Here is a 23967-nt window from a genome sequence, read left to right as displayed (position 1 = left end):
CCCAAATGGAAGATCATTAAACTGTGCACTTAGTAAAAAGTGACAAAAGCAAACAGTTCCAAAGGTCAGCCTGCCTTTTCCAGTAACCAGCTGGTATGCAAACTGGCATAATTTTCTTACAACCCTCTCCCCTTCACCCACACCTCAAACTTTCCATCACTCTATCTCACAAAATTTAAAATTTTCCTTTTAATATGTACTTCATATACTTTTTCTTTCTTTTTTTTTTTTTATAAAACTGTATAAAAATAAGAGCAACAGTCAAGAGCTACTGGAGAGTTTATGCAGGGCATGGATGACTAAAATCCTACATTAGATACCGTAGGAAGGGCAGAACTTGTATTCGTGCCGAACAAATGCACTTGAAAAAGAGCAGTAAAATCTTTTTTCAGCTGGGAGCCTAGAGAAAGCTGATGCACGATATCTACAGACACAATACTTCTACCTAACATCTCCTGTTATTTTGAAACAGTATAAAGGATTATCTGAGGCCGTGAATAAGCAAAAGAAGCACTATCATACCACGAAAACTTAAATGCAGCACTCTCAAACCTATCACCAGTTTGTACATTAAATATAGTAAAAACAATTACCATTCACCAGTGTCTGGGTGTTTCTTATGCCAACTTTATAGAGTAGGCACCTTTTTTTTTTTCCCCCCTTGAAAAATTCTCTGCCCCTCAGTGTTACTTCTAACAAACAGAAGCAAGAGCAACGTAATGTACATGATCTGCTGCCCGTCACGTATAATGATGATGTTTCTTGCACATAGGAAAGTGAGCCTTTGTCAGTGCCTGGTGGTTACTGTCACACATTGGAGTCCTCATCTGTTATACTGGTGCTAGGAGAGCGAGTCGCAAAGTCTTTAAACATTTCGTCTTCTTTCAGCATATGCTAGAAGGGAAAGGAGGGAAGAGTCAAGGTTCAGGCCCTCACAAGGCCCTGGAACGGCACAAGTCCTGTGCCCGGCAGCAAACACCACCGTCAGCCCTGCCAGCCACCACTTCTTTCTGCTGAGGATGTTTTTCACCCGTGCTGGCTCCTGACCAGCTCACGGCTCAGTCCCCCTTCTGCTGGCCCAAACGGCCAGGAGAACGCAGGCTGGGGTTGGGCTTCCACCAAGAAAACGCGCCATGACCCTCAGTAGGCAATCAAAGGCAACCTGCCGGGCTAGAGCCGAGTGCCATGTCCTCTGCCCTCTCCAGAGGGTGAGGAGTCAGCGAGGAGAGCTGGCGACCGTGGGCCACCACTCCCAGCCAGGGGAACCTCTCTGCCAGGACGGGTGGGTGTCTTCCTCCACCGCTAATCTTTCTTTTCCCCTCTGTCCCTGTACAAAAAACAAAGCACCTCAACTGACCCCTGCTTCTGATGAGGCTTCACATACCTGTAATTTGCACAGTATTTTATATTCTTTAGCACTCAGAGACCAGTGGTGGCTCACCGTATCCAAAGACGAGGTCCCGCTATGCACTGAAATCGTTCAAAGCAATTGCCCCCAAAACTACAAAACTCATCTGCTTGACAGAGCCAGTAATAGCAAAGAAAAGTTGCACTTTGTGTATTTGTGTTAAATAGCATCGCTATTTAGTACCAGCAACTACCAAGGGGTTTATATCCATCTCACAGAAACAGAGATCTTATTTCACAGACCTCACTTAAGACTTACTGTCAAGTTGTTGATGCCTTCAGAAAACGCTCCTATTTGCCTCACTGTCCCTTCTGAATCTTCCATCTACAAAAAACCCAGATAATGAATAGTGAATCAGTAATAAATTCATTGTATACCAGGACAGCACATAATGTAACTGCTTGATTACACCCGACATGGTCAGAGCAAGGAAGGAGTGTGCCCTGTCGGAAGAGGACAGTTATGCCAGGGTAGGTCCTAGAGGTGCTGCATTCACAGCTTGAATCTCCTTGGGCCGAGAGACACATTTGTTAGTGATGCTGTGTGAGTGCAAGAAGTCAGGACCTTCATGGGCCAAAGCAAGAGTAAGGCTTCTCTGGGAAAAGGAAGGTTTTCCACCAAACCTGACAGCACAGTCAAGGACTCCAAACTGCTAGAACAGGCTTACCTGCTCCAGCCTGTCCAAATCATCATCGTCATACACTCGGATATCCAGGCCAGGCTTAAAACCCTTCTTCGACCCACTTCCAGATGCCCGCCCCAGCTCCATAGGACACACATACTCTTCCACATCATCTTGCTTCTTCTTCCTCAGGCTCCCAAAATTGCTGAAGGCAAGTTTCTTTGGCTTACAAGTGAAGAGAAAATTGACAAGAAGTTAGAAAGTCAGCAAAGAATTAACAGATCTCTTACTCTTGCACTGGTGTTTAAAAGATTCAGGGTCAAAACCTCACTGCTCTCCTAAACAAAGATCTTCTGAATAGCTGTATTTCACAATAATTGCATCCGAAAGAACAAGATGTGTCCCCTCATTCTACCACTGTTAAGACAACAGCATTTAAAGGATCCCAAATGAGATCAGAATCCCACTGCATTAAACCATGAGCATATGAACAGTAAGAGACAGTCAGTCTCCCTCCCGAACATCTTATAGTACAGACAGAAGGACAATACACAGGAGTGCTACCTCTTGCCTATGCATATGCGAGGCTGAGATGTGGTGCGTTCATGGGAGACACAAGTGTCAAACCCAGGCCTGCAGAGTCCTGCTGTCATGCTTCTCTCGTTAGCAGCCAGCCCCTTTTCTCAGACCTTACCGAACTGCCCTCTAAACACGGGTAAAACCAGCACACTGGAGATCTAAATGCCTGCCTGGAAGCTCGTGCACTGACCCAGAACAAGTGGCCTACCTTTACTTTGGCAGTTGCTGTTAAGAGGACGTAGTCTGGGGACTCCATGGCTTCGCGTTTTTGCTGCTGGGCCTCCTGCCCAACGAGGAGGTTGAAATGAGTCGCCAAGTGCCGTCTCAGTAGCGTCTTGTTTGGTGGGATGTTCAGCAACTGTGCCATGGTTTCTACATTGAAACGAGGCTCCAAAACCTATGAATCAAATTACAGAGAATCCAGCTGAAGCCAGTACTCTGTGATGAGGTCTCAAGAACATCAACAGGCACGCCTATCTCGGTCACTTCCTAAGGTTGCTTTGGGGTTTTTGTTTGTATTTTAGGGGAAACATACAACAAAGAGGAAGAAAAGAGAGTTAACTAGTTAAAGGATTCATAAAATGCTACCTCCAGGCTTTTCTTCTTGAGTTGTAAGTAGAAACAAATTGGCAGGTAAGAAGAAAGGAACAAATAAATCCACCCTTAACTCATGTAATGTGTGAAGCTGTCAAAAAATATTTACGTACTTTCCTCTAATTCTAGAGAATACAGCCAGAGGAATGATGAAAAATAAACAGACGTAAAATGTTTGGAGCAGGGATATACCTCTTAATCACCACAACAAACTTTTGCAAGTATAAATCTCTCACCTGAAGTATCTGATGCTAGAGTAATTAAAAACCATCCTGGTTTGACACTGAAATCACAAATTTTACAAAAGTAACAAGCCTTCCTTACAAAATAAAAACATATCCAGGCCTAGAAAGGAAGACGATGGCTGTTTAACAGCATGATAGCAGTGTACAGCATCGTAGGACAAGAGGTGAAGAATTCCATACCTAAATTAAATTGTGAGGGGAATACAGATAATCAAACCCATTGCTGCCCACACTAATTCTGCCCAAGACATTCATGTCCTTTAAACTATAAGGTAATAAATTTTGATAGCAACTTATTATTAAGCAGAATAAGATAAGGTGTGTGCAGCAAAGGTGATGTCAGAACTTTGCTCTAGCAATTCTCAGACATTTTTTTTTTTTAAATAAAATGGAATAAGTCAGCCTAAAACCTTACCATTAGTCCCCCATGCACACCGCTCCCCCGCAGATTAGGGGCATACTCTGCCAGATCAACGGAGCGTAACCACTCCATCACGCGATGATTGGTCCACTGGGTGACCTCAGAAGGTGTGACGTTATTCTGTGAACAGGAGGAACGGGCAGTTAAGGAGATTTCCTGACTCAGCTGTCCCAGCCCCAATCTTTACTGCGACAAACCTCTCCTGCTCTTAATGAATGCAAGCCCACTGTGCACTTGAGAAAAAACCCTCTCTTTCTGGATTGCTGTCTTGCAGCAATACCAACATGGAGATGGGTCTGGACAGTGGGCAGGTCTGTATTATGCTTCAGGCCACTTGATTATCCTGCTGTGCACTAGGACTACTTCCAATTTCTACCAGTAGAACTGAAAATTTAGCTAGCTCCATGAGCCGCTGTGCTTTTCTTGTAGATACGCCTCATGAATCTAAATCCAAGAGTCTGGGTTCTTAATGATCCATGGCCCTATCCAGCACATGCTGCTTCCAAAACAAACTGATGGCAGTCTCCCCTCTGGTAACAAGGCCAAACTCCTTTTACACAGAAAATTTTGACACAGCCATCAATTTTCCAGGGAGTTACACAAGACTCATGGCAACAGTGAACCAAGTTCAAGATGATTTATGCTCCAGACAGCACATCAGAGACTAAGCCAAAACAGCCAGCTGTTGGCTAGGAAGAGGAGTGGGAGATTTGGCAAGGGGACATGAGTCTGCGGCACAGCAGGTGGAGGAAAGAAAGTGGTGTTCTAGGTGTTGATGGCAGGGCATGAGACTTGCAAGAACAATGTGAGAAAAAGGAAACCAAAAATGAAACAGAATGAAACAGGAAGGAGGAGACAGGAGCAGAGCGCAGAGCAGGAATAATCAGAAATACCAGGGAAAAACCCTAGAGTATTCCTCTTCAGAATTTCATCTTAAAGCAGTACCTCATCAGATGGCCTCCTGCGCAGACAGTTGGGCTCAAAGTTATTTATTCTCAAAACCTGAATGGCTCTTTTGATGCTGAGGTGATGGAGGACACTGACAACTTTCAAGGACAGCAAGTCATCCTGTCAAAGAGGAAAGGGGAGTTAAAAACATTAAAAACATTTGTAACAAGTTATAAAACATAAATGTGCTTATTGGTGGAACCAGCACCCGACTGGAGGACACTGCTTCAGGCAATGGCTTAAAATGGCACATCTAAACGTTCTGGGGTAAGATATTAATACATGAGACACATGATTAACATCAAACCACCTGTCCCAAAATAAAAGCTTCCTGTGCTGCTCTGTGCTAGCTCCTGGGTGATGTTCTTTATATAGGGTACAGAGCCTAGTACAAGAAACCTGGGGTAACAAGGAGGGGAGAGGGTGAAATGACACATCCGCAGCGATCTGATTAGAGCCAGGACAGCTTTCCAAACACAGTGAAGCAGACGCACCTGGCATTTGCATTTAATCCTGCCAAAAGTTTTAATACCACAAATGCCCAGCTAAAAGTTTAACTGAAAACAATAAATTACCCTGAAAGTGGAGGGATTCTGTATGGTTAGATTGAAAGAAAGAGGAAAGATGAAAAGTATGAAGCTGTGTCAGGTTGATCCCCCCACTTTGAGACCCCACCTGAAGTCCTGCATCCAGCTCTGGAGCCCTCAGCACAGGAAAGACATGGACCTGTTGGAGCGGGTCCAGAGGAGGGCCACAAAAATGATCAGAGGGATGGAACACCTCTCCTGTGAGGACAGGCTGAGAGAGTTGGGGTTGTTCAGCTTGGAGAAGAGAAGGCTCTAGGGAGACCTTCTTGCAGCCTTCCAGTACCTGAAGGGGGCTTAGAAGAAAGATGGGGACAGATTTTTAGCGGGGTCTGTAGTGACAGGACAAGGGGTAATGGTTTTAGACTAAAAGAGAGCAGATTTAGACTAGATATACTAGACTAGAAATTTTTCACACTGAGGGTGGTGAAACACTGTCATGGGTTGCCCAGAGAGGTGGTAGATACCCCATCCTTGGAAACATTCAAGGTCAGGTCTCCCACAACTGCATATAAATGTTTTTTAAAATGCTTGTCATACATGATGGAATGATGGAAAGGGTGACCATACCCAGGCTGAAGAGGTTCACCTGAAGTTTCCTTGGTCCCAGCTCACCATCGCTGTGTAGCTCCTACCTTGCACAGGCACCCACTATGTTTCAAGGGAAGAAGGGCAGTTTGGCCAGGAGCACCATCTCCCCCTCACACAGGCCAAGAGAGCACACTGGACACACAGGCAGCCTGAAGGTTGGCTCTGTGACAAGGCACTGCAAGGCAACCGGGTTGTGCCTTTACAACACACCATTTTCAGCATGGGATGAGCCACTTCTCACACATCGCAGGGCAAGAGTCTGCGAAGGCACGGCCACACTTTTCCCTGCAACACATCGGTGACACTAACAACAGCAGCTGGTTCTTTGTCCAAAAGCTTGATCCTCTCAATTTCTTTTTTACTTAAACCTTCATCTCACGGGGAACTTCTTTTACAGCTCGCACAGACCGGCTGGGTGGTGGAACACCACCAGTGTCCGTGGAAAGTGTCAGGCATCTCTTAGAACAATTTGTGCCACAGTAAGGAACGAGACGGTGCCTCACACTGCCCCTCTCCCTGCACTAACCACAGGGCACAGACGACTGCCTTTGGCTGGACAGGCAGCCCGACAGACAAGAGCCAGGAGAGATGAGTTCCCCCCTTCATGACTGCAGTAGCAAGCAGGAGTTTCGCTTTGGCTCCACTGAAGTTCCCTCTTCTCTTTCTTGTACTCAGGGCTCCTTCAAACCACTGAGGAGGGGAGAGACAGATCCTTCTGGCACCCAAGGGGGCTCAACCCACAGACACATGTGGTGGACAATGGCGAAGACAGAAGGAGATGAAGCTCACAGATTTATAAAGGCTGCTGGTGCTACCCAACACCCTGACCTGCTGACAGGTTTGCAAACTAAGCAATGCAGAAGGTGTCACATTTTGCCCACCTCCGATTCCATTCCAACGACTAGCCCCAGAAATTTAGAATTTCAAAAACAAAATAATCAGATTTTCTCTCATTCAAGGAGCCAAAGCCATGAAAAACTTGTAAGGAGGAGTATGTGACAGGCCTGGCTAGACTTCCCAGCTTGCTCGCTGCTGCTGCTGCTCCAGGGAAGCTGCTGTAAAAGAAAAACCTCCTATGCATTACAGCTGTGATCACGTGCTGTGAGACTTGCATTCCTGCTAAGGTAGGCTCTTCAGCTGTAATCGAGTCCTAACTATGCCATTAAGTGTCTCAAAGTCCAATTCTCTGCTGGTGCAAGTCGGATGACAGATAAAAATTTATGCATCCTTATGCCAGGGTTAACTGGGCTTAATATATTTTAGCATTACTTAAGTGTTACAAATACTGGACTCTATTTTGTCAGAATACTTAAAACTAAATCCTTCGTTTGCCCAAATAAACTTTAAGATTAGGGTTTCTATTTTGTTGTGTGCGAAGTCAGGGTAACTTCATGTGATTTTAAAAAGTATTTCTTTCATACTTTGCATATAGCTGTATTTAGTTGATCATTTACACTGAAGCTGTTCTTATAATTTGATGGTTAAACTCTGCCTAAAAATATCACTAGTGATCTACCATTAAAGGGAAGCAACATAAAGAATATCTATTTAAAAGGCAAAGCTCCTGCTACACATCCCTCTTCTGTCCACCTATTAGTTTTCTTTCTTTTTTACTAGGGAAAAAAACGACTGTTGAATAATACAAGTTCCATTACAACACAGCCCAGGATGGTCTTCTCTGCATTCAATCCTCATCCAGCTAATGCAGTGGTAGAGTCCCCCCAACACAAGATCAAGCTCTAAGGAGCCTACTGACATCAGATCTCCAAGACTTAAGAAGCAGAAGAAAGAAACTGCCTCCTACTTTTCTATTGATGTCTGAACTAAAAAAACCTCAAGGAAACAAACACCAAACCGCACTACGTACGCAGGACATTTGACCAAAGTACACTCAACAGCAAAGTCATGCCAGGTAGCTGAGGCAGGTCAGTCCTGGGCAGCAGCTGCAGTTCCCCAGCAGCACTATGCTTGTCTTACAGGAGGAGAGTTAGATCAACCCTAGGCTTCCTGCTGGTGCTACTGTAAAGACTACACAAAATACACGCAAACGTGGCATAAAAAGGTTATTTTTACTCTGCCCATGGCATGACTCATGAGAGAACAGCAGTGTGATTGCTTTATTCTTTGTTAAACAGAAGGAAAGAATATTGGCGATGGCCAGTTTGCTATTTGTGTCTCCAGAGAAGAACAAAGGTCTTATCTCATCTTACCTGAGAACGTACACAGAGGAAACCTGCTGGCTTGGCTTCACCTGACCTGCAGCAGTGGGGAGCTGATGCTGGTGCTAAGCATTTTGAAATACATTATGCAAAAACTATTAAATGTAGCCTGTTTTCAAGCAAGCTGGCTCTTAAAACTGCAATTTTCTTCAAAGGAAATTGCTCGTGCTCTCTTCACCTAAGCTTTGACATGACTAGATAAATAGACTGAGTGTTCGCTCACTGAAGAAAAAAAAATTCTACCTTCTTCTATTAATTAATAACAACCTGAACAGCAAAGGCTCAGCTGCATGAACTGTGACCACAGGATTTGCACACTTTTGTCTACTTACAAACGCTGCATGAGCACATCAGTGCCACGCACAACTGCTAAGCACAAGATTGCCCATTTCTCATGCATGAGTCTGGGCTCTTGCTTACTGTGTCTGCTCTTCCACCTTAAGATGGTATCTTTAAAGCTGGAAAGAATATAGGAAATACTTGCAGGTGAGTAGTAGTATCAGGCCTTCTGTCTTCTATAGGTTGTAGCTATTAGCATTAGCTTAACCCAGGACACCTACTACAGTTTCAAGGGGTTCTTTAAACACTGCAATGAAGTACACAGACAAATAGGGCATTCTGGCATTCTGTTTTAGTGGTAGCGATGCCTCTGACACTCTGATCTCCCTCAGCCTTCTCCCTGCAATTATCCAGAAAATTTGAAGACCCGATTTATGAACCATTCAACAGCTTTGAAATTATTGTTGGAAAGTCTCCGGAGACACACGAGATGTTTAGCTGTTGGAGAGAAGTCTGTAGTTTTGGTACACTACATCTGCATAGGTGTAGCCTCTGTGACGCTGCAAAAGCAAGTAAGAGCAAGCTCCAACTTCAGCTTCCTTTCACTAGACCCAGTCATCTGGGGCAAAATTCACATGTGCAGATGGCGACCACATGGTATTTTTACATTGGTTTTTAGAATTTTCAACACAGGCCCAGAGTAATGCACAGACAGTCTGCCAACCTTCACTCAGGTGCCAATGCTCTGCTCTACGAAGCTACAAGCCACATGGCTGCGATCCGTCTCTCCAGCTCCTTGTGGACACCGGACCCCCGTAAGATGACCGTAAGGGACCTCAAAATGGCTGTCTGCGACCCAAGAGCTGCCCAAGCAGCCACAGATGTCCTTCTGCACCCCTCCAGTGGACTGCTTTGTGGGACCGGCTGGGATTTGGCCAGTTGCCACTCACATGGGAGAGCCAAGGGGAAGAAGGTTGGCAATGGTGGCTGGTAGCAGTGCCTACTCTCTAGCCACAACCGGCTGTCTCTCAGGGTCAGCTGTTGCCTGGAACCCCCCCTTCCCCCTTATAGCAGGGGCAAGAGGGTGTGTTTGGGGCTGGGGCTGCCGCTGGGGAAAGGCTTGGGGGCAGCTGAGAGGAGGTGAATGTGGAAAGGGGAGAAGGCTGCTGGCAGAGGTGTGTGGTAGGGCACGAATCCTTGTGCTGTGGGGTGCAAAAAAGGTTGCTGCTGCTGGCAAATTGACTCAAAGGAAGCAGGAGGAGGAAGGAGGCTGGGATGGAGAGGGAGGAAGGTGTTAAGTGAATTCAGTATCTATGCAGTCACAACAACAAGGCACAGTGAAAGCAGGTCTCTCCAGTCTCACCTGGTCTTTAGTGAGCTACCTGGAGGTACGCCAGTGCATTAAAGTGGGGAGAAACTAAGAACACAAACACAATATCAGGAAAAGAAATGCCATTTACTCACCACGCTCATGTAATGGAGCATTCGGCCGTCCACCTTTCCTTCATCAAACTGGGTCTTATACTGGGGGAGACCAATGTCGTCCAGCCACCCTAAGGCAGAGATAGACACTCACGTTGGTGTGGTAGCCAAGTTACCTAGCACCAGTTAGTGTTATTCCCACTCTTTGAGCCCCAACTTAGCCATGATTAGGAACCCCTAAAGTTCCTGCTTCAGCATGTAATAAAATCTTACTGGTAACCCAGTGGTAATCCAATTTTCCATGATTGTTTTCCTCTTCAGACCCGAGTGCCTGCAAAGCAAGCTGAAGCTTCTTCCGATGCAATGGGTGCTTTATCCCAAGCTCCTGTGAAAGGAAGGAAAGCAGCAAACCTAGAGACAAAACTGTATTTTATTCCTCCCTCTGCTGAATTGCAAATGGTTTCAGAGTCACACCATACAGAGTGTCATTTGCTGGTGACTTGGCAGGTGTATTTTCTATTTGCTGAATATCAGCATCATTTTAGCATGTGTTCAGCACCAGGGAAAGGCCCACTCACTGTGGTGGATTAATTTCAAAATGTGGTGGATTCCAAACTGTATGAAAATGTCGGCCACACTATTCTCATACCAGGTTAAAAAAGCCCCACAATATCAAGCATGTTAGCATTCAGAAAAATACTTGATGGGATTACTTCCTTCCCTCCCTCTTAGGCAGGTAAGGTTAAAAGAGTTATTTAGTTAAGAGCATGTGAAGGTCCCAGGTTATTAATACTTCTAAATGTGTAACACCCTCCCCAGTTTAGTTGCAAGTGCAGCTATTCCAGGATCTCTTCGATCCCATATACACTTTCACCAGTGCTTGCTAGTTAACGTTAACTCTAATAACATTATTACAAGCCACTATGTCCATACCACACTTATCTTATTCTGATCGTAGTATAACTACAACTTTGTATTAGCTCACTCCCTCATTGAGAAAACAGGGTTACGATTTGGTGAGCATAGTGATTTTTAAAAGCTGAAAATTCAAATGTCAGCAAATACTATGGATTCAAAGTATAGACTGACTCAGCTTTTTTTAATGTTTTTAGTTTTAGAAAACAAGCCATAAACAATTCTGTAATGATTTAAGACAAAGAAAGTAGTCACCCTTTCTACACAAAGAAAGTGTAACAAATCCTCATTCCTCTTTGTGTAAAATGGGCAGAAAATACAGTCAGACCAAACCAGCAGCTTTTTACACCTTTTTCACACAGGCATAAAATAACCGTACCATACACAAGTGCTAATGAATCTAGTATGATAGTGAGGCACTCGTGTGTGTCATTTTTGAAGAGGCACAGCCAATTGATATGTCCATGCTTAATGAAGTTAAATCACATATTTGTAATTATTAGTTTCATTACAGAGCATTACACTTCTATGAAACTTCAGCTAAAAAGAAACAGATTTGGCATCACTGCAGATGACAAAATTTTAAAAATTCATCTTTTTAATGGTTATTTTTACTGGATGAACCTTACAGACATGATTTACACGCACAGAAATAGCAATTTTTTGTACTTTTAATTGAAAGCAGTGTTTCCAGTATGTCTCACCTTTTCCAGATCCTGCTGAGAAGCCTGCAGAAGCGTTTGCCCAGACAGTATCCAGTGTTTGCCATTACTAATATAAGAGCCTAGCCCTTGGTCCTGGAGCCAGTTGCAAACCTGCTCCTTTGTCCACTTTGCGAATGGCATGTCCAGCTCACTACAGAAGATTTAAAAAAAAAAAAAAAAAAAAAAAAAAAAAAGAGAGATTGATGAATCCCATGCCTCAAATCTCCTACTCTCATATGTAACGATAAAACCAAAACTTAAGCCCAATTCATGAGTATTTTGTGGGAGCTGGGACAATCTCCGTGGGAGAACATGCATCACGGGCGGCTGTTAGGAGAGCTTCGTGAGGCAGAGGGTGTTTCTACTTCTGAACTGTCAGCACACAAACCACTGATCTCCTGCGGCCATCACAATAAACACAGTCTATTAATACCATTGAAACAACCACCTCTGCTGCCTGGGGTGGATCAAACTCTGAAGTAAGACCACAATATTTTACTTTAGCCTTTAATCCCCAGAAGTGCAGCAGGAAATGTACCAGAGGAATATCTGTCATTGCCACGTCAGGGCTCACACCCCGCTTTGCATGGCCTTACAGCTGCACTCCTGCAAAGCCGCGGGCAAGCAAAGCTCCACCTGCAGCAGGACCCCACCATGCAACCAAAGTCAACCCTGCAAAGACCATCTCTCAAAGGAGGAAACGGCCTGGATCTGTCTGCTTCTGTTTGCAAGAGAGGGGACATTTCATGTTGGCACTGCGCTTCTCCTTTGGACGCCGTGCTCAACCGGAGCTGCTGGGAAGGCAAGCACCAGCACACTTTGCACCACTCGTCTTACTTGTGAGACTGCCCCAGGTCTCGAGACCAGCCCAGTCGTGGCCCCGCCGTTGCTCTTGTTCCTCCTCTTTTGAACTCTGTCTCGGACATGTCATCTGGGTTGAAGGTGGTAGACTGACTTCTTTTAAGTCTAGTTTACAGGAAGAAAGCATATTCACATTGGCTTAATGAAAAGGCATGCTTCTACTATTGCAACCAATATAGGTAATATCTCCTATATTTAGCAGGGTTTGCAGCTCTTCCTCCACCCCCCACTGACCTGCTGTTAGCTCCCGCAAATGCCACACTGGCTTCTGCTCTTGAGACAGTAAACCATGTAGCCACAGGTTGGAGGGAAAAAAAAGGAAGATGTGTTCCCAGCAAACACACCATGCAAGCCCCAGGTCTGGAGAACAGTCATTTCTCATCTTTTACTTACTTTCCAAATAACTTCTTGATCCCTCTGGCCTTTTTCTTGGAATCTGGAGAAGGTGGAGTCATCTGTAGACTATCTGTTTCTTTTGGGCGAGGGGGCAAGCCAGCCAGATCCAGGTGATCTGCAGATCCCTTCTCCGTTTCAGCTATTAGAAAGCAAAAGTCCCATCAAGACTCATTTGCGCAGAACTGTACAGACGTACTCCTGAACTCAGGAACAACTCTTGCTAAAATTATTGAGAGCCACCATGTTAAGAAAATGGGGTGAAGAGGGACAGGAAAATCCAGGAGAAACTGCATGTGTTCCTCCTCCTTCACGGGCCTGACTGGGAAGAGTCCAAGGCAACGCTCTGCACCTATTAAGTGCCTTGCATCTAAGGTGGGCAAAAAACCACCTCATGAATTAAACCCCAAGTTTACTCTTCCTTGCAGAGTGCTCCTAACAGTCCTTTCACAGAGCCCAGGCACGCAGATGCCCGGGAACAATTAGGTGCCATGGCAGGGGACCAAACCAGGAGTCCCCAAAGCACAGAAACATAAATTCTTTCCCTGCAGGCACCTTTCCTAATAACCTGCAGTATCACATAAATTCCCCATCCAGGAAATTCCAGCAACAAACAACTCCTCCTGCCCCAGGAGCAGGAGAGCACTTTTCCCCTCACTTCTGCAAACGGTGGAGTGTTTTGTTCCTCTGCAGAGGAATACCAGGGAGTTTAGGCTCTGTCTGAACTAGATCTGAATGAATGAATCACACAGCATCTCCGATTAGAGACCCTACACATTACCACCCACTCTAAAAGCATTAGATCTTTGATCTGTAGCTGTTGTTTTCTATGACAACAAACCTAAGGGCTCCTGTCCCCAAAAGGAAGTTGTCACAAGATTGTTTAGTAAAAGCTAAATTAAGGAAGAAGAAAACTATTTTAAGATCGTTTTAGAAGAAAATGAAAAGAACTGCAGTATCTACTAGGCTACGTAAGCAGAGATGTGCCAGCAAGTGCCAGATAGTGTACTAAAACTACCACGTGGAGTTTATGCCACTTACTTGCCAGGGAACAGCGACAGCACGAGCCTGTTCAGATGAAGCAGCCGTGGCAAGGCAGCCTGCAGCAGGCTGACAGTCAGGCCTGTAACCACTTTTACCATCTTTTAACACGGCTGTGTGATTAGATGACCACCATTTGGTTTTGAAATGGACTCTCAGACTTCCAGGAGAAAACCAAACAAGTTACGTGAATCAAGGTAGACCATATATTGCTGGGACATGTGGTCTCAGGCCACAGAGTTAAGGCTGAGACGGCCACAATGTGCCACAAACAGCAACAAACCGCAGGCTTTGCCAGCGTATCTTCCTGCTGGACAAAGCGCAGATGATTAAGCTGGAATACATTTGAACACGTCCCATTTTCCACCGATGTTTTAGATGTTAGACCTTGCAGTGAAGCAACAAGGTCACGTAAAGGATTCTTTCCGGGCACTGTGGTTTGACCGCTATCGAGTACAGGGATCCTGCCAGTGACAGACAGCACTAATGTTGAACCAGGCTTTTGCATTTGTAGTTTTTGCTTTACTTGTATAAGAAAAAGTGCTAGCTTAGAAAAAACATATTTAAACAGCACTCGCGAGAGAGAATACCAGGACAAGGTTGGGTGCATTAGTAGCAGAGATTTGCGGGTATTGCAACGTTTGCTCCTTGTACCTCGCTCCCTTTCATGCACTGACCACAACCCCACAGAACAGCTGACATTTAGGGGGGCCACGTGGGAAACAGAGAGGGCCCAGAGCACTTGGTCTCCCTGTCAGCGAGGGGCACGCTGGGCGGCTGTACAACCATCCTGACTGACACAGCTCTGCAGGTCTTACCCGCCCTGGCCAGAATCACCCAGGGAACGCTCACATCGTAAGACTGTTTTTTACTACGTGAATGGCTCCATCCCCATCTGCCCCAATTATTTCTCATTCATTTATTACGTAACAAATATAACTACATCTTAGAAGAGGAATTACGTATCCTTCCCCCCAGAACTCCCCTAAGTGAACGTCTGGGAAATATACCTCGTTCCCTGCTTCACCAGCCTCCACGCTCTTCTAGGGGCTCTGGGACAGACGAAAGCACAAAGGGGCACCCGGTATTTAAACATCACTGCTCCTCACTTGCTACCTCGGTCTGTGGGTAACTTTGCGCTCAAAGTTACGGCAAAGGCCTCTGCAAATTAACCCGCAATCTCTCTCATTAGTAGCAGTTACTGAGAAATGGCGCAGCTGACTTTTAGCAGAGGGCAGATGTTACATGAAAACTCCTTTTAGTGATGGGCAAAAGTTTCGATGCAGAGCTCTGGTGTCTAGTTCTTGTTTGAAAAGTGTGCGGCCACAACCAGCCGTTAGCAGCAGTCACAACACAGCGCTTGTACAGGCAGACATGCAGGATTACTATACCTAAAGTAGGTGCACTTGCACTTCGACTGCGGTCTTCAGATATCCAAACAACGCACATAACCACACGCAGCACAACGGGAGAGAACACGCAGAGGGACAAGGTAAAACACAGTTCAAAACTTACATCAGCAAAATACAAGACAAAGGGAGGGAGGTACATGAGACGCATGCGCCACACACAATGCTGAATTCACACAGAGATGAGGATTACCAATTCACTGTTAACCCCCCTCTCACAAAAAGGAAATGCAGTAGAGCTTTATGGTAGAAAGGGTAAAACGGCACCGCAGTCACTTCGGTGCAGGGAGGTCACTTGCTCTGTGTCACACTGGGCAGGTGACGCAGGGGGGCTCCCGTGAGGTGGCAAGTATCTGGACACCGGCTTTACAGATGGAAGCACTGGAATCTGGGTAACATAAATAACTTACTCAAATTCACAGGACCCTGATCTAGACAGCCCACCTTCCAATCCTTTATGACAGCCACAAGTACTCCGCTTTGTTAGACAAATTAATTTCAGGATGAAACAAGTGATTGCACAAAAGCACACATGGAATAAACCAAAGCAAAGAGTATAACCCTCAGAATAGACTGTGCATCTATTCCAAGTAAGCTAGCAAGTTCCCATGCTGTATGTCACAGGAAAGTATGGGCAACGTATAGTAAATGTATGGGTATGTTATTTCTTTTGAACAAAAGTCTAAAATTGTCTTTGACTGAAAATAAGAGACTCTTCTGCTACCAAAGCAGAAGCTACCCCCCTTCAGGCTTCTGAGAGATAGAGCTAAATTCCTAAATCTTGTACATGAGAAAGCCAAAAACTTTAGATGAATGGCAGTAGATCTGATGCACAGACTCACTTGATGCTTGAACTGGACTACTACAGCAGAGCAGCGAATGCAAGCAGAATTTCAGGTGGTGGCAACAGCGACTTCTGCATTAAGCAGAACGTTTTGTTGTGTGCAAATGTCATCAAATGACAATACCAGAACACCCCCCCACCCTCCATTACAGGTCCAAAAATCAACATGAGCTTGAGTAACTTGTCAACCCTGTAGTCACCATCTCTTTTGCAAGGCTGCAGACATTAAATACACATAAAATAAAGAAGACGACTGAATGCTGCTTCCTTATTTCTGTACATCTGAAAATCTTATGAAAGATAAACTGAGGATGGAGCCGGGGGGAAAAAAAGCCTGCGAATCCCATGTGTGAACTACTGCCAGACAGCTAACATTGCAAAAGAGCAGCAATCCACTACAAGGTCCTAGGGGATATATCACTGCAGAGGTTGAATCAGATCAAATATTTCATTACATCAGTGAAGTTTTCTTCTGTGTTTGTTGTTGTTGTTTGGTATTTTCCAAACATTCCACTGAGAAAAGTGCCACCAAGTCACAGTGAGACTAAGGCTGCCCTTCCTCCTTCTTAAGACAGTTACAGCTGTTTTTAAGACCCTTCAAAATACACAGAATCTGCATGCAGGTGCACGATACCTACCCAGATTGGGGGCACTTGCAGTCCTCTTGTTATTTTTTATCTTGAAAAAGCCTCGTCCAAATGAAGATCTGGCTTTACGGGTACCAAAACTATCCTCGTCGCTTGTGCCACCATGAGAAGGAGACTTTGGAGGGAGGGTTGCAAAATTGTTACCTTCCACAGGAGGTTTAACCTGCTCAAGTTAGGAAAATACAGATTCAATATCAAGGAATTGCAAAAGGCCTTTTGAGAGAGACTGCAAAGTGACTGCTGACAGATAATCTGGAAAGTCCCTCTTGTTTTGACAAGAAAACAGAATGTAAAAGCCATAAAGGAAAATGTAAACAAGATCTTCATTTGAGTATGTTCAGGACCCAGGATTACTATTATTACTTTCTAAGAGTAACATGTTGTCTTTGAGATGTTTCTCATTTTCTGCAAGTCTTGTTTAAAGGTATGGAAAAGGTAAAAATACAGTCCTGGAAGGCTTTGAACTTCTCCAGCTTTCCAGGGCTTCTGTCTCCCCCACTGGGAGCTACAGGGACAGTGGGAAGCAAAGAGAGAGCTGAGACCCCCCACAGTATATCGGTTCTCTGCCAATTGTCAGATAGCTCTTTTTGTCTATCACTGCTCTGCAGTTTCAGAATTACGGGATTAACTATGTCCCCTGCCAAAGGTGAGAGGAAATGAAGTGTCAAGCAAGGAGTACAAATGCCAGGACAGACATCTGACACACCAGTTAACCAATTTAAAGCAGTAGTTTTAACTTTGCTGGTTGTTTCACTATCTCTTTAAAGTAAAGAGGAAGCAAACCTATTCACAACTCAAATATGATCCTCTGGCTTTTGCTGAATCAATACAGCATTCACCCTACAAGTGATATCTGAGGTATGTTGTCTCTGAGGTAATAACTGCTGCATGCAAACTACAGCCGTATGGTGCCGCAGGATAACTGTTCTGCAATGAGAGTCTCTTCAGGAACACAGTTGCTACACAAGGGAAACAATTTGGAAAGCCAAAGGTTTCCAAAGAGACACTAATCAAAGGTAATTACAGAGTCAGTAAAATACTTAATGGTTAGCTTTGCTAATTGTCTAGTGGTAGCATATGTTGGGGAAACATTAGCTTAAATGGCAACCTTATGGATTGTCTTTCATCCTGGTTAAGCACGTGTGAGAAGACAAGAACGTGCGAGACAGTATAAGCCTGACACTGAAGTGATGGTGACAACCACCATATACTCCTCGCTCTCTTGTCTGCAGGTCTGCTATTTCCCCTCTGGAACTGCATGCCGCCCTTTCACACAACTGAGCCTTTCAACACCCGCCCGCTGCCTGCGTTTCTCCATGCACACGCGGAGCACGCACACACACGTTACCTCTGTTGGCTTCTGTGCAGAGTCTCTGTCCTGTTCGGGAAAGATGAAGAAAGACATCTAAGAAGTCATGGTTTATAGCCAGTATGTAATTCATTATAGTTACCCTGAATTAAATTCTGACTGGAAACCCTTCCCTGCCTACTTTTTTCCCCCCAAAATAAATCTCTTCAGAGGTGTATTTCATACAGATCAATTCTTGCTTGCTTTCAGGCCAGTGAGCTGACATGAAAATACAATTGCTTCGGTTTACTTTGTAAAGCATTAGCTGTGTGTACATAATTAGCCACATGTAGTCTGTTAAGGCACTAATGGGCACAGCTGGCTGAGGGGACCCAAAGCAGGAATCAAACAGGGTAGAAGGCAAGTGCATAAAGCATCCACAGCCTCCACTCCTTGGCTGTCCAAACAAACCCTAACCCATGAACTCTAGTTTTCACCATCAAGATCTGGTTACATATTCAGTCTTGTTAACACCCCTCCTGAGCTGTAAGACACAGCTCAGCAGCTTGGGCATTGGAGAACTCGGGAGCTTTTAGCCATTTTGGCTGTCAAAAAAGAAAACAGGAATTACCCTGATTTGATGATATTGTTAGAGACTACCTGCTTTTGGTCATTTCTAAAGAGACCTGGACTGAAGCTATCACCAGACATACAAAGGCTCAGTATTTTGTTCTCAACTACCTAAAACATAGTCACCCCAGACTGTATTTTATAATGTACTAATTACATGGCCTTCCATAATTATTGGCCTTAAACACAGATAGGAAGTGATAGTGGGACTTATTTTCTTGTCTTAAATAAAAAAAGCATATAAGCTAAAAAATACCACATTATCTGAGGAAAAACACAGCAATGAGAGTCTCAGGTAAATATCTCATGCAAAAAAAAAAAGGGGGGTGGGGTGGCGCAAAAACCTCCCAACCAAACAGCCTGTGCTTTCAAGGACAGATTTTCTCCTTTAATGAAATCTTGAAGATGTCACATATATGTGACCATTGCTAACACATGATGTGAGCAGCCCTACTCCGACTCAGAATTTCTCAGAAGGCAGCAACAGGGCATCCACTGGGTCATTGGCCACAATAGAGACATCATTCCTATTTCTAAGGGGATGGGAGGAAGTAAGAGCCCAAACCAACCACTTCGGACGTCTCTTTCCTCAAACTGCTCAGACTGCTGGATTTCTGCAGTGAAGAAGTTCTGAAACAACAACATAAAAACCAAGCCAAGTTATTGGAATTAAATTTGCTAAGATAAATAAACTCTCATGAATCAGCTTTAAAAAAATTATAATACATGACAAGATGTACTAAAAACATTTTTAACTAAGGCAACCAATGCACTAATCAGAGCCCACACCATTTGATGAGATACTGTAAGAACCTCCACATCGTAATTACTGCTGCTAATGCTGCAGTGACATAATGCCTATCTTTGGATATTTTTGGCTGCTTATTTGCTGTATTTTCAGAAGTACAAAAAGGAGTTACACAGGCAAAGGAAGTGGTATAAATAAAAGCTACGAAAAACAGTATTTTTAGAATCAGGCTTCTGACTAATTTAATCCTTAAAGAAGCCAAGCATACCAAGTCAAGCATGTGTGTTTTAGTATCTCATCTTCAGTTCCATTTTGGGCCAGATAGCCCCCAACTTCTGGTGGGATTTATAGTCTAGAACACTTAAGTCTGGTTGAAAAGAAGTTTTTCCCATCACCAGGTATAAATTAAGAGTAACTTCCCTGAATTTTATAAAGTTACCTATCTTTATACCAACATAAGGGGAGTATAATTTGTCTTTGGGAATATTCTCGTAGCACTAAGTCACTCAAAATAAACCAGCCACTGAGTCTCACACTGTGTACCTGACAAGTCCTGTTGACTTAGGCTCCTTACTAACAAATTGCTTTGACTCAACTTCAAAGTTCATAAATAGCCCCACTGATTTCCCGGGGAGTATGTCTATGTGGCAGAAGTTAAAATTATTTTCTCATTGTAGCTGATCACCTTTACCCCACTGTCAAAGAAAAAAAAAAAAAAAAAAAAATCACATGCACATGTACTACAGAAAACTCTGAATTTCAAAGTATAATGACAGTCCACAACCCAATTAGAGATGTTTCACAATGCAGAGGAAATTAACTGCATATGTGCACAAAGTATTGGAAAATAATGATCACAAAAACACAAGACATGAGCAGAAAACTACCACCACTAAATATCATCTTGGCTAGAATTAGTTGACATATTTACATGCGTCTGTAAAATATGTGAGGGTGTTGGGGGGTTTCAGGTCGACAATCACATATAAATATGCTTCCTGAACATTTTTTATTATGATACTTACACTGGACTATCACACAGCTGAGTTTCTGGAGAGGAACCTGTTGATCTTCCTTCACTGTAAAAACAAAAAAGATATGAAAAAAAATAAGGCATTTGGGGATGTCATCCAAATACCTTGCTGATACAGAAATCCTACATCTCAGCCTGCTTTAACCCTGTTTTCACTTCAGCTGTTCTGCTACTAACACATGGCAAATTTTCCCCTCTACAGTGGCAAGTCTTGTAAAAGATAAAGGACAAAGGTGAGCGCAAGAGCCACAGGAAGGACAACTCATGCTGTAAGCTGGTGTCAATACTTCACTATTCAGCTTAAATAAATGCAGAGGTTGCAGCATGTGCAGCGTCTGCAGCACCACCAAGTAGTGAAGGTCACTGGTTGCCCGTGGGTCACCCACAGCATGGGGCATTTTGCTGCAGGTTAATGCTTTGTTTGATTTTTTCCCCAAGGCGGGACACAGATGAAATCTCTGCTGGTGATAGCTAGAGCTGAGTGAGTCACAGCCCAGTGGAAACCAAGCAAAGCTGGTCTTCTAAATAAGATGCTTTCCTTGACTGGAACTGGGGGTGGGGGGGAAATCACACATCAACGTGTGCTTGCACTGATTTTTCACATCGAGATCAATGGCGGTTTTAAGCCAACAAGATTTCCTTGCCTCTGGATTCTTAGTATTCGATAGTCTGTTAGATAAAGCCAGGGATCTGGACCCAGAAGAAAAAAACCTACCACAGCCTTCATCTAGCTGCAAGCCCAGTGTGCTTTGCCAGTCCAGATCTGCAGGGCACTGCTTCCTCACCCGGGCAAGGAGGCCCCTGGATGCCACAGCTCAGCCACAGCCCCAGGGTGCAGCCATGCATCCCCACCCCGGCTTCCTGTAGGACGCTGTGGGTCCTGTAGGACCCTGTAGGATGCTGTGCCTACACATTGCGTCTGGCTTCCAAAATCTCAGGCAGGGCTCTCATAAGAGTGAGCAAAGAAATCTCTTTGCATTTCATCATGCCAAAGGACGGCAGCGAGGATATGTCTGTGTCTCATCTTTTAAAACGCCACTTGCCTTTCCCTGTGGGGCTCCATTAACAGCTCAAGGTTAGAGCCAGATAGTCCTTTTGTTGCAGTTTTGGCAGTGACTTACACCAATCTTTAGCAACTGTGGAAAATGTCTGAATGCAAATCACCAAGAATGCATTTGTGCTAGCAGAGCCAACACCATCCCAGCCAGACCTCGATGATGTAAACCTAGATAAAAATAGTGATTCTGTGTCCTTCGTTACATTAGATCAGTTTTTCTCTCCTTCTGTTCATTTCTTGCGAAGCAGCTGGTATGGAGTACGAGTGCTCCTACAAGCAACAGCAACCAAACTAATACATGCTTACTGAAAAAGATTTAATCAATGCATTTCACAAACATAAGCTTAGTTTGCTATAGCTAGTCAAGTGAATGCTAGCCTTGTTTACCTGACCTAATGATTTGACAATACAGTAACTGACAGATTATGACTCTCGTTTAATTACAGTCACAGAATATTGGATTTACAATTGAAAAATACAGGAAAACAATAATACCTCATTTCACTCGCAGGATCCGGCCTAGGCTGTGTTTTCACCTTCTCTGCAACAATTTCTGAGCTCTTGGATGTTGATGAAAAAGAAGGGATTGAAATTTGTAAAATACTGGTGTGGATCTGTAAGGAATTCTAAAAAGAATGAAGAGTATGTGTTACACTGTTTTGAGCTGAAATTAAGCAGTCATAAATGAAAAAAGAGTAACAAACTATGAAAAGAAGGATCCCAAATAAGATTTTTAAAAGTGATTTTTTTTCTTTCTTTCTGTTGTAGTACAATTATTCACTACTTGAAAGATGGCACTGAAGATAAAACATGAATCACTGCACAGATAAGCTACAGCATCGACAAAAATCCCACAACTCTCCCAAAGCTGCCTGCTAAATCTATCTCTACCACAGATCCCAGGAAAGGTAGTTCACTTTTCAGGTTTACTCTTGTCCTCAGCCACTCAGAGAATACCAAAAAGCTGCTAAACTTTTAATTTAATTTAGTTTTCTTCATAGTGTGTTAATGCTGTTAAGTCAAGTCCCTGCTCTGGGTCAGAGCTTTAAGAGATCAGATCTACAGTTTTATTACTGGAAAATGTGATTGTAAAAATCAGAGATTGGACGACAACCTACTTATCATTTAACTGAATGGATGTAATGATGATTGCATCCTTTTAAATATGACAGGACATAAAGTCCCAACATGTTTACTTCTTGTTCTTGACAAATGAAATGCAGTTCCTAAAACAGCTATGTTTGATATTGAAAGTAGTTTAGGCCCATTCTCATGACAAATACAGCGATTTGCTGTCTCCTGATCCCATTTGATGAAGAAGAAAAACAAATTTAACTGAACCCAAATGAAACTCCTCAGCAGCTTTCACAAGAAAATCACATTCTCCAAAAGCATATGGGACATTACTAAAAACTGTGCAACACAGAAAAAATCTTTTCAGAAACTTGAGTTTTGGCATCTGCAATATGAATCCAGCACAAGCAGTGTTTTCAAGGAGTGATGGCATTAAACGAGGGAAAAGAAAAGATACCTCTTCATGAATATTCACGTTAAAATCATCATGGATTGGAGATGCTGTTACTGGGGTTGGGGATGGGCTTTTCTCTGGGTCAGTCAGACTTGGTGTGTCCAATAAAACTGTTGAAACAGACCCTGAATTCAAGAAGTCTTCACCGTCACTTTCCTTGCCTGAAGGGAGAGAAGATGGAAACTTGTTGGCTTTACTTCTAGATACACAATGACCCTCGCTCCCACGCAAGGCACAGCCAGCGTGCTCATTCATGGGCCAAAAAGAGAAGAGGCTAGGGTTTACTTTTTTTCAGGAGAGACTAAAACAGGAGAAGGAGAGTCATCGCCAAATGTTGCTTCTCAATTCAACCACCACAACACATCAGGATTGGAGCAGAGGGAGGACATACATCTGACAGCAAAAAGCCCAGCAAATGCCCTTAGGGCATTTAGTGGGATCAGTTTCAAAAAGCTGAATAAACTGGAGTAGTTATTTTCTGTCTCATGTTCTGGAAATTCATACTAAATACTTCTTTTCCCTTATTCACTAAGGAAAAACCAGGGGGTCAAGTCTGCCTGAAACTTAAGATGTCTCTACGGTATCTTCAAGTTACCTGCAAGAACAATGCAGCCCACTGCACAAGAGTCTAACACTAGCTTTTAAGCGACTACATTATGTTTGCAGACTGCCACAAACCACGTGTGTTCCATTTAGTTAATGCTGTAGGCTGCACCAGCATCCGGCATCCTCTGCTCCCAGTGAGCAACTTGCTGCTCCTGAACTGCCTCGGGCTACCAAAAGGCTTGTATTTCCACACTTGTCATTGATACCAGAGTACCAGCACTGACAAGAAAAAGTTAAAGGCAACGAATACTTTCTAAAAAGTGAGCTGAAACCCAGCACTCATTACCAAAGATCCGATACAAATACAAGCCAAAGTCTGTTTACAGCAAAAGCCTCACTTGCCCTTTTTGT

The 23967-nt window shown here is 43.9% G+C and overlaps 1 protein-coding gene across 1 annotated transcript in view; it reads right to left on the bottom strand.

The window, feature by feature from the left end:
- Positions 1-807: 807 nt before the first annotated feature.
- The window catches only part of PPFIBP1 (PPFIA binding protein 1), a gene marked incomplete at its 3' end in the record, with an annotated part of 56210 nt that continues 33050 nt past the window's right edge, over positions 808-23967 (bottom strand). Inside the window, exons 12-29 of the mRNA XM_082004826.1 lie at positions 23014-23171; positions 21978-22108; positions 20418-20471; positions 19214-19274; positions 18075-18104; positions 16718-16889; positions 15218-15250; positions 12786-12927; positions 12369-12497; positions 11532-11682; positions 10186-10297; positions 9955-10043; positions 4815-4937; positions 3864-3989; positions 2818-3006; positions 2076-2255; positions 1667-1732; positions 808-894 (exon numbers count right to left, since the gene is read on the bottom strand). Of these exons, the coding sequence (XP_081860952.1) occupies positions 808-894; positions 1667-1732; positions 2076-2255; positions 2818-3006; positions 3864-3989; positions 4815-4937; positions 9955-10043; positions 10186-10297; positions 11532-11682; positions 12369-12497; positions 12786-12927; positions 15218-15250; positions 16718-16889; positions 18075-18104; positions 19214-19274; positions 20418-20471; positions 21978-22108; positions 23014-23171 (2033 nt within the window). The remainder of the gene's footprint in view (positions 895-1666; positions 1733-2075; positions 2256-2817; positions 3007-3863; positions 3990-4814; positions 4938-9954; positions 10044-10185; positions 10298-11531; positions 11683-12368; positions 12498-12785; positions 12928-15217; positions 15251-16717; positions 16890-18074; positions 18105-19213; positions 19275-20417; positions 20472-21977; positions 22109-23013; positions 23172-23967) is intronic.

The sequence above is a fragment of the Phaethon aethereus genome, assembly GCF_964289735.1.
Source record: "Phaethon aethereus genome assembly, chromosome: 1".
Taxonomy (NCBI): domain Eukaryota; kingdom Metazoa; phylum Chordata; class Aves; order Phaethontiformes; family Phaethontidae; genus Phaethon; species Phaethon aethereus.
Note: the sequence above shows the minus strand (reverse complement) of the source record. Positions and strands in the feature narration are given on the sequence as shown.